Here is a 17,997-nt window from a genome sequence, read left to right on the forward strand (position 1 = left end):
TGTACATAATACTCAGACATTTAATTTTAGGTGAAAAGAAGAATTTGAGTGGGTTGGTTGTTCGTGGGAACTCCAGTGAAATGTCATGCCGCATATGAAACTTTCAAATAAGCTTGTCTCTGCAGGCAATTCAAATGAACTCCCCTCGCTGAGAGTTGTGTTTATGTTACCGTCCTCTAGTCTGATTTTTCCCAAAATGACCTGCTGTGAAAAAGCAGGTCCCCGTTTTAGTTTTCCCATACATCCTGAAACACCACAATCTCCATTTGTACACACAACTGGTTGAAACTTATTTGGACAGTTGTTGGTACTTAACCTTTCTAATCCATCTTGCAGTTGTTGTCTAGCATTCACAGATGTAAAGTGAGCAAATCACCAGGAGAAACGGCTCACTGCTCCCCACCGCTTCTAAAACAGAATTAATGAAATTCATAGAAACGCTGCGAACACAGAAACACGTTGAAAGACTCACAGCACACTATGAATGTTAAACTCTCACTGTACCTAAAAACAAAGTCAGGAAACTTGTGGAGGAAAAAAAAAAAAAAAAGTCTATGAAGAGTTGTTAAACCTAAAACACTAGGTCCAGCGGGGATAGGTCCTGAGCCGAGGCACAGTACGAGCAGAGGCAGCGGCGTGTTTACCCCGTGGTTACGCTCCCTCAGCAGCTGCCAGCAGCCGCCAGTCGATGCACGGCACTGGAGTGTACGTGTGTTTAGCCAAGTCCTGCTTCGGGAGGGAGGCGAGGATGTTCCCGAGGAGATGGCCGTGCTGCCGGTGATCCCTGCTATGGGGACGGACGGGCGTCCAGGGCCGCAGGAGAACGCAAGGACCGCCGAGAGCAGACGGCAGCAAGAGGAAGGGAAGGCGGCCGCCGCAGCACGCCTCGGGAGAGCGGCGGGAGCACAGGCGCGGTGAGCGGCCGCGCACGGCCGGCGCCCGGGCGGCTCGGCGGGGAGGGCAGTGCCGGGGCCGGGCCGCCCCCCGCAGCCCGTGCCCGGGGCGCCGCGGGGCCGGGCCGGGCCCGCTTCCTGTGCGTGTCACTCACGCGGGGGGAGGGGAAGCGCCGGGCGGCGGCGGCGGCGGCGGCGGCGGCGGATCCTCCGCGAGAGGCCGCGTTGGGCGTTCGCGGCCGCCCGCCCGTGCACCGCCCGGCCGCCGGCCGAGGCGCCGGGGGAGCCCGGGGGCGGCGCGGCGGGGCGGCCGGCGGAGGGAGGCGCTGCCGGGGCCGGGCCCGCGCGTCCCGCGGGAGGCGGCCATGTCTACCGGCGAGGCGGAGCGGCTGTCGGCGGACGCCGATGGGGCCGCCGGGGACGAGGAGGAGGAGTGGCTCTATGGCGGTACGGACCTTCCCCGACCCCCGTGCCCAGCCCGCCTCCCCGGCGGGCCGGCCCGGCGCCGCCGCGGCGGGGGGGCCGCGCGGGGGTGCGCAGGCCGCGCCGTGAGCCGCCTCGCCGGGCCGCTGAACGAGGCTCGCCGGTCCCGCCGCCCCCGTGGCTGCTCAGCCCCCTCTCTCCTCCCGACCGGCCCCCCGGTGGCGACGGCTCCCGGCCCCTTCCCTTCCCCGGCCTCCGCTGCCGGTGCCGCGGGCCCTCAGCCCGGGCCGCGCAGGCCGAGGCGGGCTGGGCCTCAGCGGCGAGAGCCCCGCGTGGTGTCCCTGCCCCACAGGCATCCCTGCGGGCGCCGAGCTCTCCCTGATGCTCTCCTGCCCGAGTTCCCGGCGTTGAAATACTGAAAGAGGCTTAACCTTTTGTTTATTAACTTTTTATACAACTTTAGGGGCTATCTTTACCTTCAGATATTAATGAAGCATATAAACTAAACCTTGTCCATGTGGTGGACCTGTCAGTGCAGAGCACTGTGAGCGCTCAGGGGTCTGCTCGACTGATTTCACAGCTGAAATGTTAATAACATATCTCAGTAGTCAATGTGTCTCTGAAGACTTGCCTAATATTCTGCATGCCAGGATAATCTGTTACAGTTGATACCCTAGGGATTTTATTCTCAGATATTGTGTTTCTTTTCTCTTATGGTAGATGAAAATGAAGCAGAGAGACCAGAGGAAGAAAAATCTAGGTGAGTATCCTGACAACTGGAAGCCATGACTGCACAAAACATGTGTTCACTACATTCTTCTTCCCAGCTCCTTGAAAGTTGGTAGGACCTGAACACGCTCTGGTGTCTTAGAAAATGTCCTTAAGATAGTATGTTTGGACTTTGCTTTTCTGTGAAATGACTGTACCTGTGAAATTGGGCCAGTTAAGTATGAAAGCTAGTTTAACTGTATGTAGCAATAACCCCTTACAAGGTGCCAACAGGTCTTTTATTTTTGTAATCATTCCCCTTTGTGGTCTTAATGATGGATCAGGACTCGTTTGAGATAATTTAGCAACTAAAAAACAGTTTGTCTCCCAAAGAGTTTGCAGTGTAGTTGCAGAAACAGGAATACAGGGAAGCAGTGGAAGATTACCAGGTAGTTTGATATACAGATCACATCTGCTTAGGCTTTCAGGGTTGGTTTGGGATGTGTTTACCAGTGAGACAATATTTGAAAGAAAGTTAGGAAAGCTTTGGAACTATTTGAGGGCAACCTGCTTGAGTTACAAAGAGCTGTATGAGGGCACAAAGATGCTCCCTTGAAAATCTAACAAAGATAATGGAGATTAGTAATGAAGACTGACTGGAAAAGGCAATCAGTCACTCGTGCTAATGAAGGAAATTCTCATAATTGGTAAAATACGAAAATTATTGATTGTCAAGGTATATTAAACAAAGGGAAAATCAGTATATAAAAATATACATTGTTATTTTCTGTAGATGTTTTCGATTTTTTCAGTAAGAACTCTTGCATTTGGTTAGCCTTGGTGGACTGCTTGCTCATAAGCTTGCTCAGTTGCTTTTTGAACTCATGTCAACTTCGAGAAGCACAGAATGACAAAACAGTAATGACCTCCATCACATGACTGTATATGATATCGTTGTGAAGCAGCTACTAGGTGTGATTGTTTGATTCCCATTATTTCTGTAGTAGAAGCAGCAGAGTTGTTTTCTTTCACTTTTTCCATGTCACTTAACAGGTTTTTAGACCTCTGTTGCATTTGACTTGAATCCCATCTCTCCCAGAACAAAGTAGTTGTTATATTTTTGCTCTTTATTTAGAAGCTATTCCATATCAGTTTATTCCTTATGTTCAGTTACCTTTTCTGGACCTGTCATGTTTGTCACTACTACTATTACTTAGGAAAATTACTTGCATGGAGGCCAAAATGATCTTTAGAAACAGTGTACTCCAGTTTTTGGTCAGTAGTGTCTAGCTTGGCATTTGGCTCTTGCAATGCATCGTTTTGGACAAAAAGCATAACAAATACTAACTTACCCATCTTAGGAGTTGTGTTTGGAACTGTGGAAGTATGGGGACAGTTCAGGTGTTACAAGTTTTGGTCTCTGGCCTCTCCGTTCTGGCATTGTTTGTATATACAGAAATGGTGATGTGTTATTCAGGTTCTCTACCTGGTCTGTCATTTTACCAGGTGATGAAGTGAAATGATCAAGCTTCAGTCCTGAGGCAATAGCTGGGCTGTACTGGGTGCAGCACTCATGGGTGTGTTGCCACCAGAGTATGGGGTTAGATTCATTCTACTCAATAAAAATTGGCAATTGCACACTCTGTTTCAATAAAAATTGGCAATTGCACACACTGTTTCAATAAAAAATGGCAATTGCACACTCTGTTTCAATAAAAATTGGCAATTGCACACTCTGTTTCAATAAAAATTGGCAATTGCACACTCTGTTTCAGAAATAGGATGCTTCAGTGTTGCAGCATCCTAACAGCTAATGGGGCTGTGGAAATTAAAATATGATTGTGTAGGAAACAGCTGTAGATAGGCTTAGTGAGACAGCTCATTTGCATGGATGTCACAGTACTCATCCTTTTAGATGTACCAGTAGTTTTAAAATTTTTATGGTTCTCAGTCTACAGTTAAAATATAATTGAATTAGTCATTGCATTGTAACTATTCCATATGGTAGAAGAAAATTTCACAATGCTGATGTGGGAATTCTGTTTCAGTGAAACTTTACCTGTGGGTGTTTAAATGTGGTTTTTTTTCTGTTATGTCTTTGAAAAGTGTCAGTCAGCAGGGGAAAAAAAACCAAACAACTTATTCTCCCTTCATATGTTACAAAGTATTTCAGTTTGATTTCAAAGGAAGGTCCAAGCATAATGCTTCATTGCTTCCAACTATTCTACAAACATCCAGTTAGTATGATTTATGATAGCTAAATATTGCTAATATAAAGTTATATTCCTCTAGTTGTTTTTTTTTTAATAAGTTGACTTTGGTTTTTAATTAATGCAGAAGACAACTGGAGCTTTGGCTTTTCATCTGGAATGATGTAGCAAAGCTTTTTTTCATCATTAGCTGATACCTGTGAAATAACGTGCATAAATACCTAGTTTCACCTTTTCCTATTTGTTTTTGTTCAAGTGCTCCACCCCCACCTGGAAGTGAAGAGGAAGCTGCAGAAAATGGCGTTGTGAAAACGGTAGTTTTAAACGTGTTTTTGAAATACTATTTTAATCTGTTTTGATTTAATGACTTAACGGAGAATTCATAATTTGACTAGGACTTATATTTAAATGAATTAATGCCTAAGTGTGCACCTTTTTTTTTTCTAAAATGTGTCTGTGATCTGCAGACATTACTAAATTAGGAAATCAAATTTCCAGCTAAGTCTACTTTTAAAATCTAATTTACAGAAAATAAATAAATAGTACTCCCAGGTTTTCTGGGGAGGACAGAAAGACGGTGCTTGAAGACACCTCTCTTTTCTCAGAGACATCCTTTGCAAAATGGTAGTTTGTTTTTTCTTAGTGATAAGAAAATAAAGTCCTCTGATAATTTTTCTTATTTTGCATATGACAGACAAGCAGGATTTGCAGAACTATGTGAAAATGTGAACCAAGAGATGAATCACATGTGCCTTTCAGAGGCAACATAACACTTGTTTTGTAGTAGTCAATGTTTAGTATGTCTGATAACATCAGTGTTCTTGCGATGAAGGAAAGGATGAAAAAATTAAATTTATAGTTGCTGTGTTGGTTAAAGGATTCAGGTTACTGTGAATAGAAAAAATTTAAGTATGAGAAGTTCTATAAGAAAACTGTAGTTTTATTTCAGTGGGACTTTTTAACATATCTTCCAAGAAATAACTTTAAGTGATGTAGAAACCATTATTGAGCTATTTCTGCGGGTTTCAAGAACTGGCCTCTTAGTGAAGTACTTTTGTTACAGTAACTCTAACACTTTATTTATTCATTGCATTTCAGTTTATTTAAAATTGGGGAAAAAGTTATTAAAACTTTAAAACTTATTTCAGTTGTTTAAACTGAAAAGCTACTTAAAGTTCATCAAAGGTTTTTGTATTTCTGGAAATCCTTATAGGCTCTGTTTTCTTGTACTTGTCTATTTTTTTTTTTGTCTATATAAAGCCTGGCATTGTTAGATTATCGTTAGAATATCTCCATAAAATTGAGAACTTAATGGTAAATGGTGTCTGTGAACGTTCAGCAGCAGCTTAGAAAAATGGGTGTTGTTCAAGTTGTTTGAATAGGAACAGGTGAATATTTCTGTGAGGAGGGAACTAAAAAAATCATTGATTATAAGTGAAGTGGGTTTTGATTGAAAAGGTACATTGTCCAGACAAAATTTTATTTCCTTTTTGATGCCTTTTTAATGGCATCTGTGGGTGTTGCCTGATGAATGATGAATTTGCACTTTTCAGCCATGTGGAACTGAAATACTGTTTTCAGCTGTCATTTACAGAATATCCATACTGATCTAGACTTGCCCCATCTTCACTACCCCAAGAATAGACTCTTCATCATTATGGAATTGTATTAATGTTGTGTAGCAAGGATGAACTGCACTCCAACATCTTATCTTCTAAGGAGCTGTTGATTTTTGTTGATTTTTTTATGTACAGGGCAACTTAATGGATGGTATAGTAGACAAGGGCTGGATCTCAGCTGTGCATGGATAACTGCAGGCTGCTAAGGCAGAATCAGCTTGGCTTCGATGAGTTCAGCCTCTTGCTGAAGGATTCCAATATGTGAATAAGGGTGATTTGGTTGGAAAAGTTCATTTGAATTCCACAAAGTTTTTGAAGAAGTTCCTCACCAAAGGATTTTTAAAAGCTATGCAGTAATAGAATGAGGCCTATGTGGATAACTGATTTCAGCTGGTTTGTAATAGATAGAAAACACTGGGTAGAAGTCAAGGTTCTGTTTTCACAGTAAAAGAAAGTCACCTCCAGGGAGGATTCCCTGGAATTTTATGCTTAACCTGTGCTGTTTAATGTATTTACTTGGAAAAGAGCTAAGTTGTGAAATCACAAGTTTTCTGAAGATACAAAGTTAATCAAGATAGTAAGATCAAGGTCTAACTGTGAAGAACTGACTGGTTAATACATGGTTACTGAATTCTGCAGAGGAAAAGGAGAGTGATGTTCATTGGGAGGAAAAAACCCAGATCTACAAATAAAATGGTCTGAAATGATCATTACTACTTAGGAGGGACAAGTTTAAATGCTTCTCCGGAGTCTAAAAATCTCAGTGTATCATACAGCATACCGTGTGCTCTTGTATCTGATCAGTCTGTTTGCTAAAATGTGTCAAGTATTTTATGTAGCTTACTTACGTTAGGAACTAAATAGTTTTCTCCAGTGTTCATCATCAACTGGAAAAACATTTACTTGAGTTATGCTGAATATATAATTGGTGATGGCAAGAAGCTAGTCTCCCATATCTTTTAGTCCTTTCCTGAATGACAAGGTAAGCATAGAACCAGTGTGTATGAGCTAGATAGAGGGAAGGAGGATATTAGATAGTGGAAACTCTTTTATGCTTGAGAAATTTAACCTAGTGTTAAAGACACTTCTCTACTTCGATCCAGATGTTTCAGATACTTGCTACCTCCTAAATTTGCTGTTAATGCTACTCAGTTCTAAAGTCTAGGAAGAGGAGAATTTTCTTCTTTCAAAAATTTCTAGAATGGATGGTTTTGTCTGGATTGTGTTTCCATTGTGAAGGTAAGTGACTGCTTTTTGTCTAAGCAATGACTTTTTCTTTTATAGAAGGTGGCAGAGGCTGAGGATGACAGTGATAGTGATAGTGATGATGATGAAGATGATGTTCAAGTCACCATAGGGGATATTAAGACAGGAGCTCCACAGTTTAGGTAAGCTATTTACAAACATTAACTGGGGAAGCTTTTGAGATTATATTTAATTATTAATGCAGTTTCTCTAATGCTTGCCATTTATTTGCCTTTTTTATATTTATTTTTTTAATATATTTTTTATCTTTGCCACATATTTGCCATTTAATACTTGCCAAAAATGTCAGATTGTGTGCACAATTACTGTCTATTAAGAACTTTATCAGCTCTTTAACAATGTTTATAATGATACAGTGGCTTGAAAACAAGTGAAACAAAATCAGTGGAGTACAAGGAAGAGTTCTATATGAGTTTAAGTTGTGTTTTCAGAGTTTCATTGTATTAAGTTTGTAAAGGAGTGAGTTGGTTTTTATTAGGGAATGGCTATGGTGTATAGCATTTTTGGGATTATTACTGTGACAGTGACATTTTGGTTGCAAAGGATAGAATGGCAAAAAGATGAGAAGTGTTTGTCCCTCTTCCTGTTTGTAGTGGATACACTTCTAATTACACCTCTGTCGTTTCAATCCCCATTGATGTTCTCAAATAAGATTTTAATGTACTTAAGGATGAAGCTGTGAGTCTCTGGAGATTATTTCTCAAGATCATTGTTTAGGTATTTATACTGACCTTGCTACTTTTATTGCCCCGTTTCCCTTCTGGTCTTGAAAAAGGACTTGTTTTCCCTGAACACTTTTGTACAGTGCTAATTTTACCCAAAATTATGAAATAATATTTTTCATTGCATGGAAGTTTTCTGAGGGACTTGGTTTGCTTGTTTTTCTTGGCAATCCTAATATTTTTATGCTTATTAGAACCAAAGTTACTAGGGTGCTATTTCTTAATTGAATTATGTCAGGTCTGGAGGTAGGTCTGACTCATGTATATCGTCTTTTTAACTTCAGAATGCAGATGATTTACTCTTGTTTGAAACATGGTATTTTTAAACTTTCAGTATTTCATGTTCTAAAATAATATGCAAACGAATGTCATAGAAAAAGAGCCAAGTCTTTCAGTTCTTTATTTTTCTGCTTTCAGTAACTTGCAGTATTCTTGGGATCTAGGCAGAGGCTTCAAACTTTGTGGCACTAAAGCAAAACTAGATTTATATTCTCAGTGAATTTGCTGATGCTCTTTCCATGTATGCAGCAAACAATGAGCAGATGATCCGAAATCTAATTAGAGTAGAAAGTTTTATATAGAAATGCCTGTCTTCTGAAAAATCTTATTTTCTGGGTGAATTAGACAGAAAGTTCACAGAAGGGCAGAAATCTAAAACAAACCGAACATTGTTGTACATTTTAACTGCAGTAGAACAGGTCTGTTTTATAGGATTAAACAGTTTTTCATATAGTAGTCAACTGCAATTAAAAAAACCTGACAGATTTATTTCACAAAATGATGCACAAATACAGCGTGGCAGATCAGAAGGTTAAATGTTTGTGTCAGTTTTATGCTGTTGTAGCACTTGAAAGAAAACTAGCACTGCATGGAAGTGAATACTGTAAACTATACCCTGACCTTCTAATTATATGCCAATCTCAGGAGGTATATGGGTTACCTGTGAGGATAAGTTACATTACACACAAATGGTAGGGAGAGCTAGCTCTTAATGTTACAAATGAACAATACTGTAATTCCTAAGGTAGTTAAATCTATTCAGTAGTTAGGTTTCCAAGTGCATTTTTATGAAGAAAGCTCTAAATTATTTTAGAAAGTGAAAAATTTCATACTTTTCTGTTGTTCCCAAGGATGGATGATTACTAGAAGTACATTGAAACAGCACTTCAGTAATTTTAGAGAAATGCTTGTATTTTCCACATCTGTACAGATAAAATGGAATGATTATGTAAAGAGAAAATGATCCATCTAAACACTTCATTTTTTAAATTTTGTTTTTACTCTAATCCCCACATTGTCATCTGTATCTCTAAATGAACTACATTTTTCCTTTCTCTCTCTTCTTCTGGTTCTGTCCATTCTTGTTTCTATCAAGGTCTTTATCCTTTCAACTCAGGAAGAGTGACTGGGACTTGCTTCACTACTGTTTATTAGTTGGAGAAGTTGCTACTGAGCATAGAAAGGTACTCTCTCTTCCTCCTAGGCTGATCTCTTTACTTTTACAGTTACCAGCTTGGAAAGCTAGAGATTCAGGATGGTGATTGAGCCTGGGTCCAATACGTTTCTGGATCTAGCTATTTCTTGTTTATTGTTTTCTTCTGGTTTAAAAGTTTTCTTTTTCTAATTCATTTTTTATTAATTTCTTGAAGTTATGGAGCAGCACCTGTGAATCTCAATATTAAGGCAGGAGGACGAGCTTATGGATCTTCTGGTAAGAAAATTTACACAGTAATATTAGTAAAAAAAAAAGCAAACTGGATTGTTTTGGATTAAGGAAATAATTGTTTCTTTTAAAACTTCTTGATAAATTTGTCTGGCTTTTAATTTGTTTTTTATTATTCTAAGTGTAATGCTACTGATAACATTCCATTTGGTAGAGACAGAAGGCTCTAACAAACTTTTCTTCACAGGTGCAAAGGTTAAAGGACTGGATCTAGATGCACCAGGGAGTATTAATGGTGTGCCACTTCTGGAAGTAGATTTAGATTCATTTGAAGATAAACCTTGGAGAAAGCCAGGTAATGTCTGGTTTATGTTAACGGCTTCATAGGTGTTCAGTAGATTATTTTAATAATGATTCCTGTTGACTGCATGCAGATGTCACCTTACCTATCCCACAGAGGTACTGTACAGCATAATTGGAAAAGCAACTATGTTACTTGTTGCCTTCCTGCTGTGCCACAGAGTGCTTGGGTGTGCTCTGTTTGTTAGTATACATCCCCATCACATGTCAGGAGAAAGAGATAGGCCATTTTTTTAATTCATATGTATCCAGAGCCCTCCTTGGAAATCTGTGTTCCTGTGGAGATTACTGCCATTGCTCTGTACCATGGAACACAAGATAAAGCAAAATGGAAAATAGTTCTGGCAGGTTTTAGCATGAGGAATGGTGAAACATAACTGCCTGTGCTAGGTTGTGTTCGTGCACAGACATCCATGAGGTTTGAATAAGAAACTGGGACTTTCCACGTGGACTTTCCATAAGTCTTCTCTGTATTGTCTCGTTGGCTCAAGTGATTTGTCCAGACTTTTCTAATTTTACCAGCATTGATTTGGTTTTTTAGTACCAGTAAATCTTGCTGCTGCATATAGGTTTTTTCTAGTGTTTGTATATTGCTGTGGTACAAATAGTGTCTGCAAAAATGGGAAAAAAAAGAAGCCTTTGATGATTATCTGGTGTTTGAAATGTTAGCTATATTACATATATTCTATGGATGTGAGTTACAACTGTTCTCTCTTACCCTAAAACTACTTCATGGCATCAAACGAAACCAGGAGCCAAAACAAGGTGAGAAGTCAAATACAGACCAAGCAAAACAAAAGGGACCGGTTCTTCACTGAACACAAAGCAAATCTATAGATCTTATATTTATCTTGTAAGGATATGGGAGATTATAATACCACATGATATTCTCTACTCTTGGTCCCCACTTCATGATGCTAGGCAAGTTACTGTTTCTGGCTAAATTTTAATGGGTTTACTATCTTAGCAATGAATACTCTGTCTGTTGATGAATTGTACATTTCAGTTATGCTTTTTAGATCAGTTATGCTTTTTAATCAGTTTTGATGCTCTAAGCAGAGGAGTATATATGTTTAGTGGAGGAAAGATGAACTTTGTAATGTCCTAAAATCCTATGCTTCTCTACTTAAAGGGGCTGATCTCTCAGATTATTTTAACTATGGCTTCAATGAAGATACCTGGAAAGCTTACTGTGAAAAACAAAAGAGGATACGAATGGGTCTTGAAATCTTGCCAGTTACCTCAACCACAAATAAAATTACGGTAAATAGTGCTTTTTTTGTATTGTACATGTTTTTTTCCCTGTAAAGCTGCTTGTGTGTCATAAGCTTGTTCTGCCCAGTTCTGTACATTTGTTAGTTTGCACCCGTCTCCCTTCCCTGAACCTTGAGTGTTACTGTGTTGCTTCACTGGCAGTTTGTGTGGATAGTGTGACAGACAGCTACAGCTAGACTGCATTTGTACTTTTATTGAGACTGTGGCCCATCATTTAAGAATTGTGTGGTATCTTAATGGGCAATGTGTTATTTAACTTAGGCTGAAGACAAAGCTATGGAAGTAAGACCAAGTGCAGAGATTCTCGATGGCAGATACCATCTTTTAAAGGTGAATTTTAGTAAAATTTTGTTGGTTGCTCTCATTTTTCTTGGGTATTGCTTCCCATGCCAGCGCAGACTGATAGAAGAACAACTGATATGGACACAGCCATTATTTCATACTCTCATCCTACATCAGTGACTTTCTGTTTATGTCACAAAATGTGGATTGAAAAGTGTTGCTTTGTTCATCACTTCTGCAAACATGTGAGTTAGTGGCTTGGTGAACTAACAAATTTCCCAATGAAATTAATTTTTCTTGATGTAATGGTTTATTTGTAGTTGTAGTGAGTTCGTTTGTGCGGATTAAAGAATTTGTGCAGATGTGGTGGGGAAGTTTCGTAGATTATGGCATGTTTGTTTTTCCTCTGGCATTGTAGCTCTTACTACAATGTTTTGTAACAGTTATCCTTGACAACTCTGATATGAAAATCAATCTTCCATATTTTTGTGTTGCCCTTCTGGGGTTAGATGACAATAAATCAAGTTATGTATAATAATTTTTTCCATTCAGAAATGCTGATTTTCAGGGACTAGAAAGACCTACATGACAGCATTTATTTTAAGATTGAGCTTTTTTCATCTTCTCAGTTTCTCATTTACTTGTTTGATACTAAGCTTAAAATTATAATACAAAGTTTATTTATTTTACCTATTCTTAATATGTAGTAATTTTTGTTCTTGAACTGTCTTTGAAGTGACTTGGAACGGTTTCTTTCTTCTGTGTTCTGTCAATTGTGGATACAGAACTGTCAGTTGCAGATGGGTGCTTTTCTCTTACGTGCTGCTTGAGGATATTCGGTTATTTTGATTTTACTTTAGCAAGAATGGATCAGAAGGTTTCTGGGGCTTTATACCTTTCTCAGTTATCATTTTAATAGTGCTGTGGGACAGTAGATATAGTGGACAGTAGGAGTTACAGTTTGCAACTGACTGTAATCTCAATCTTTTCTGAAATGTTCTGAAGGAAAAGAGGTAAATCGTCCAACCCAAAACTTCCCCTATTTCTAGCTCAGTACTGACCCTGGTGATCAAACAGTACAGGTAATAATGTTGTTGTAAGAGTTTGTCATGTTTTAAAAGGAGTTTACATGTAATTATTAATTTCATTAACTTCTTTTCCTTGTCTTCTGGAGCAGTCTCATGTAATTTCTGTTATATTTACTTGTAATTTATATTAATCTCCTGTAACTGGCAAGAATGTCTCCTACATTTCCCAATTGCTCATTAATTTGTAGAAGTCTTTTTCAGATAAATACTTTGACCTTTTCCCCTCATATTTCTGGATAGGAAACATTAATTCAATTTTTAATGAATTTTAACTACTTGCGTACATTTTTGTGGGTTTGGGAAACATGTGCCCATGTTTAAAAGTGAGGTTCTGCAGAAACATAGTAGTTCATTTACTTACAAGCTGTGAGATCACAGCTTATACAATGTTATAGTATGAGTAAACTATCTACATAGAGTGATGTAGCTGGTACAGTGGGAGTGAGTTTAAAACTGGAATCACTATATATTTGTCTTTAATACTAACCCATGCAGCTTTTTCTTTCACATATAACTGCTGCTGAAGTAAAACAATACTTGATGTACTTGCACCAAAGGTTTTGCATAGCTTTAATAAAAGAAGTGTCTGGAATTTTGCAGTACTTCAGCAACAGCAGGGTGTTTCTGAAGTATTCAGTCTGAACTATTGAAAAGTCTTTTGCAGTTTGCATAACCCCCAGAGTATGAGATGACTTACTGGTATGACTCAGAAATTAAGTGGTTACTAGATCTCATAATCAATGAGGCAGATGGAGAATCCATTCAAGTTTATTGTCTCCTGGTTTGCTGGTAGTTGATAGCAGGCTTGTTAGATATCTCTCTGAAGATTATGAAATTTTTTTAAGTGTCCTTCTTTTAAAAATCAAGATGTAATTTGGTTCATACAGGAAATTCTTCAAGAAAATCAGTTTGGTCTGTTCACATACAAATGAAATGCTTGGAAAATAAATATTTAAGCTGTCTAATCTTCTGTAAAAATGCATTCTCTGGCATATTGATTCTTATATATCTATCAAACACAGTACTTTAATAATACATCAGTACAAAATACATAATTTGCTAGCTGTGCAGAGGTGACAGTTTTTGAAATTCTGAATAGAGTTGGACTTACTTTCTTTTTGTGTTGGCTGTGTGTTTGTTGAGTGTTGGAGCTACTGCACTTGTGAGGGTAAACTAATCATGAAACATTATTTTGAAGGTACAGCAAGGCAGAACTGGAAATTTGGAGAAAGAGTTGGCAGTGCAGTCGACCAAACCTGATTTCACATCTCCTCCTGCCTTATTCAAATCAGGAATTCCAACAAGCAGGTCAGTTAGCTGTAACTCATGACCAGAAAACTCTTTTACTGTTACCTCTATGTCTTTGAAGTTTACGATTTTTGTAGGAAAAAAAAAGAAAATATGTTTCTGTAACAGGTAAAAAAGAAGGGTAGAGATATCCTAATCACATTTAGCATAATCACACATGAATACTGTGCTACCTTCTTGGCTATTTGGGAAAAAGTAGAAGAAAAGGGAAGAAGAACCAGCAGGACCAAGTAATAAGACAGTTACAAAAATTCAGCTGTTGATTTATGACACTGTGCTTTCAGTGTATAATTAAATTTGCCATAATAATATTTCTGGTTAGGGTCCTTATGAGTCTTAGGTAACTTATTTTTCTAGTTAAACAAGATGGAATCTGACAGCTACAACTTTAACAACTGGAGGAATTCCTGGAATTCCTAGTCTCTTTTCTGCAAGGCAGCTTTGGTTTCCCCATATTTGAGTATTTTATTATATTTTCTTCGAAATGAGAGAAACTATTTCCTTACTGAGTTCCTTCTCCCAGCCCCAGGCTTTAATAAGTTCTGTCTTCTGTATCTAAGCCACTGCTGTTTGGTATCTGGCTCTTGGCTTAGGGTGAATCCATGCTTCTGCTTTACTTTAATCATTTAATGATCCTGTTTAGAAGTTTTGGTTCTGTGCAAATTAAAAGCCCATCTATTACAAACAATGGTAAGAAAGGTAGAACAGGTTGTACGTTGGATACTTCTGTTGTCAGCCATTAAAGATGAGGGGCTGTGACCCATCTCTAGCGCTGCATCCCTAAGTACCTTGACTAATTTAGAGGCACTTGTGTTCAATTATTCCATCCTGTAAGAGTCAGTTCATCACCCAAAAGTATTTTTCTTGGGGGCAGGGTTGTGGGGACAGGAGAAAATCAATCATACCCTTGCCTGCACTTTTCTTTCACTTCTAGAATATTCCTTCTGGTATTTTTCTCTGAGCTATCAGTTTATGCTGCTCTGTGTTTAGTAGATTTTAGTTCTGTTTTTCTATTTTTCTTTTTCAAAGAAACGAGAAGAGTTTTCCAAACTTTGTGCTAACCTTGTAGCTGTTTTTAAAATTTTCTTTTCTGAATTGCTTTTAATGTATGATGTTCTTGTAACAGAGTTCTCAAACTGGAATGTATTTTTCACAGGGTAAGGATTCCAAATCTATATCTAGCATAGGTTTTGTTACAAGATTTCAATTCTTTGCTCATCTCAGTGGTGGACAGAAAACCCCTAAACTGCTTCCGGAAGTAGTGAATGACCAGGTTATTAAAATGTAGTGAAGTGTAAAGTTGTAGAAAAAATGTAGATTGTGTAGATTACGTGTGAAATTTGTAGATTATGTGTGAAATTTGCAGTTGTGGTGACTGTGTCACTTTGTGACATGTATTTTGATGTATCACTTTGTGACATATCACTTTGACAATTGTATCACTTGTGCATTCCAGTGGGTAGAATAGGTTTTGTATATATTTAGTGTGAATACTGTAAATGTAAGTTGTTACAATGACAAAACTGACATCTTCCATAATACATCTAGTATTTTGTGTTTCTAAGTGCCTGTATTAGTAACTTCTGTATAACCAGACAGGGTTTTATGGGGTTGGACTATTTTCTTTCTTTAGTTAAAGAGTTTATTTTAGGTAGACAGAAAATTTTCAGCAATGTAGCTCTTCAGTAATTTAAAATAATTGCCTTTATGCCATGTGGCATTTGCAATAGCCTTGTTGAGAAATTGCTGGAAGCATTTCTCATGTAGCAGTAAAACTCTGAACTTCTAGCAGTAGTTGATAGATTTTGTGAAAGGGAGAGAAAGCTGATACAATCTGATATAGCATCACGGAGGTGAGGATCAGTAAGAAAACAGAAAGACCTAGGCAGTTTACCTCACCAGAAGAAGCAGCAGCTCTTCTCAGTCACAGACAAACACTGCCTCCCAAAAAGCCAGTTCAGGCATCAGAAAGTGGTAGAAACAATACAGTAGCGACCACTCACGGGAATTAAGGTAAAGGGGGAAAACAATTCAGGACATGATGCTCATTTAACATTTTAGTTCCTCACTTACGAGTCAGGGCTTTAATATTGCTTCATGGATGATTTTACACATGGACATTACATACCGCTCTTCAGTTGCCAGGTTGGGGACAGATAGTGGTGTTTACTTCTTATTTCATTTGTTTGTAAACAAGCATTGAAGTAATTTTGTGCTTAGGTTTTTACCTTTTTGATGTGAGTCCGGTATGTGTTTGCATGTGATTGCAAATTGTCTCAAAAAAACCCAAAAAACCTCTGAGGTCTTGCAATAATATTGCTTGATACCGATGTGGAAGTTGTAGATGGTGGAATAGGAAGAGTATTACTGCTCACCAGCAAGTAATTGTTGCTAATTCGCTACAATTGCACCCTAAATGTGCTTGTTCATACAGTGTATCTCTGTGAAATTTTGCTTGAACAGTGACTGTCTTAATCATAGCTGAGCTATTAGTTGTTTAGAAATTACATTAGAATTTCTTGTCTTGATTCTGTGATATTTAGGGTTGTTGAGTAGCATAAAGTGTTGCGTTATCCTGAAGGAGGAGTTAGATCAAAATGGAAATAATTAAGTAAATGGACATTGTATACAAATAGTACGGTATAAAATAAAATCTTTATTCTCCAGAGAGAGTTAAAGGCTTACTGTGTGCATAGTCATAATTATGGTAAAAACCTGAAGGAACCTGTTTTGACTACAATGCTTTCCAGGCCATGAAGAGGACTTTGACATATTTCAAATGTGACCTTCCTAACCAACTATTTCATAAAAGTGTCTTGTTTCCAGACCAGTGTTTCCCTTATGTCATTTTTCAAGGACAATGAGATAGTTTTTCTTTAGTAATAGAGAAATAAGCATAGGTTTCATTTATAATCTGGCTGAAAAAGCTTGTATTTTCTCATTCAAGTAATACCTATTACAGCTTTCCATCACAATTTTTTTTTCTGTCAGAAGTTTTTTGGTTTTTAACCTCCATTTATGCTTTTACAGTTACTGAAGTGTACATTACCTTTAAATGGGCTTTTCTTTCAGAGAAATGTAATGGAAGTAATGGAAACTCAGATGTTATTTTGAAAAAAGTGGGTTTTTATAAAAATGGTTTCATTTTGCTATTTGGTTCTTATGCATATCAGTTAGTGGTGAGCTCAGCAAAGTTGAGGCTGTCCTCAAGAGGAGGAAAATAAAACATAAAATACATAAGCAAAACAAGAAAGAACAGAAAAATATTGAAGCATATTATAATTCCATATATATTAGACTATACAATAAGTCTACTGCACAAATGTGGCATCCCATAGTTAGTCTGATTCTGAAGAGTCATTTGGGGGTGTTCAAAAAACAGCTTATTTATTTTATCTGTGGTAAGGATAAGGATTTTTGAAGCTATAAACTTGGAAAATAACTGGGTTTCCCTTCTTTTTTCTTCTTTTTTCCCCCTCTTTCTCTTTGCTCTGTAGAATCTAAGCTGAGCTTGCCAAATGAGATTGAGTTATCTTTCTAAATTACTCTCCATGGAAGTGGTATTCTTAGTGCAAGTAGCTCATAAATAACCATTCTCTAATTAGAGTGAGATAACTCGGAGTTGCTGGAATGTTCCTTTCAAGCTACACTTTGTATGAACTCTGCTGTGGGCTCATGTGCATCCCACACGTGTGGATTGCCTTTTTATGTTTCACAGGATCCATTGAGAATGCATCTGTATCCCGCGTGCCTCGATCACGTAAGGGACAAACCACGCCCTTCTGTTCTTTGCTTAGGGCACTGAGACAGAAACTGAGTCTTGCCTGCTACTTACCGCGTGTCTAGATAATGTCTAGGGACTTGTGGAAATTTCTCCTTGTGCCAGCTTGCTGTGACTTAACGTGTGATTTAAAGTGTCATCTGCTGCTTCATTTGCAGCTGAATCTATGCTTTCTTTTGTTCAATTTTAAGCTCTTCTAGTGAAATTCTCAATGAAATCATTATTGCAATCTTGGAAATAGAGAATTTGTCAAGTGCAAGGTATGATGGCAAAATCCATCATTATGAAAAAATAATCTCTTGGCAGTTGTTGTGAAGAACAGTGGGCATAACACTATACAGCATTATTTAAATAGTAAGTACAAAGTATAATCTCAGTGAGATTGAGTGAGCATAGGTA

General features: G+C 38.4%; 1 protein-coding gene across 7 annotated transcripts in view; it reads left to right on the forward strand.

The window, feature by feature from the left end:
* Positions 1-1,062: 1,062 nt before the first annotated feature.
* FIP1L1 (factor interacting with PAPOLA and CPSF1) overlaps positions 1,063-17,997 on the forward strand; it is a 38,615-nt gene continuing 21,680 nt past the window's right edge. For 2 of the 7 annotated variants that reach the window (XM_068186713.1, XM_068186717.1), the window contains exons 1-8: positions 1,065-1,340; positions 2,037-2,076; positions 4,491-4,548; positions 7,138-7,241; positions 9,491-9,552; positions 9,752-9,859; positions 10,997-11,127; positions 13,708-13,817. In XM_068186713.1, coding sequence (XP_068042814.1) covers positions 1,259-1,340; positions 2,037-2,076; positions 4,491-4,548; positions 7,138-7,241; positions 9,491-9,552; positions 9,752-9,859; positions 10,997-11,127; positions 13,708-13,817 — 695 coding nt within the window. In that variant the 5' untranslated portion in view covers positions 1,065-1,258. Of the gene's footprint in view, positions 1,341-2,036; positions 2,077-4,490; positions 4,549-7,137; positions 7,242-9,490; positions 9,553-9,751; positions 9,860-10,996; positions 11,128-11,400; positions 11,470-13,707; positions 13,818-17,997 lie in introns of all 7 variants that reach the window. The other 5 variants (XM_068186718.1, XM_068186712.1, XM_068186716.1 and 2 more) reach the window with 5 other exon arrangements.

This window comes from Anomalospiza imberbis, chromosome 4 (genome assembly GCF_031753505.1).
Source record: "Anomalospiza imberbis isolate Cuckoo-Finch-1a 21T00152 chromosome 4, ASM3175350v1, whole genome shotgun sequence".
Lineage (NCBI taxonomy): Eukaryota > Metazoa > Chordata > Aves > Passeriformes > Viduidae > Anomalospiza > Anomalospiza imberbis.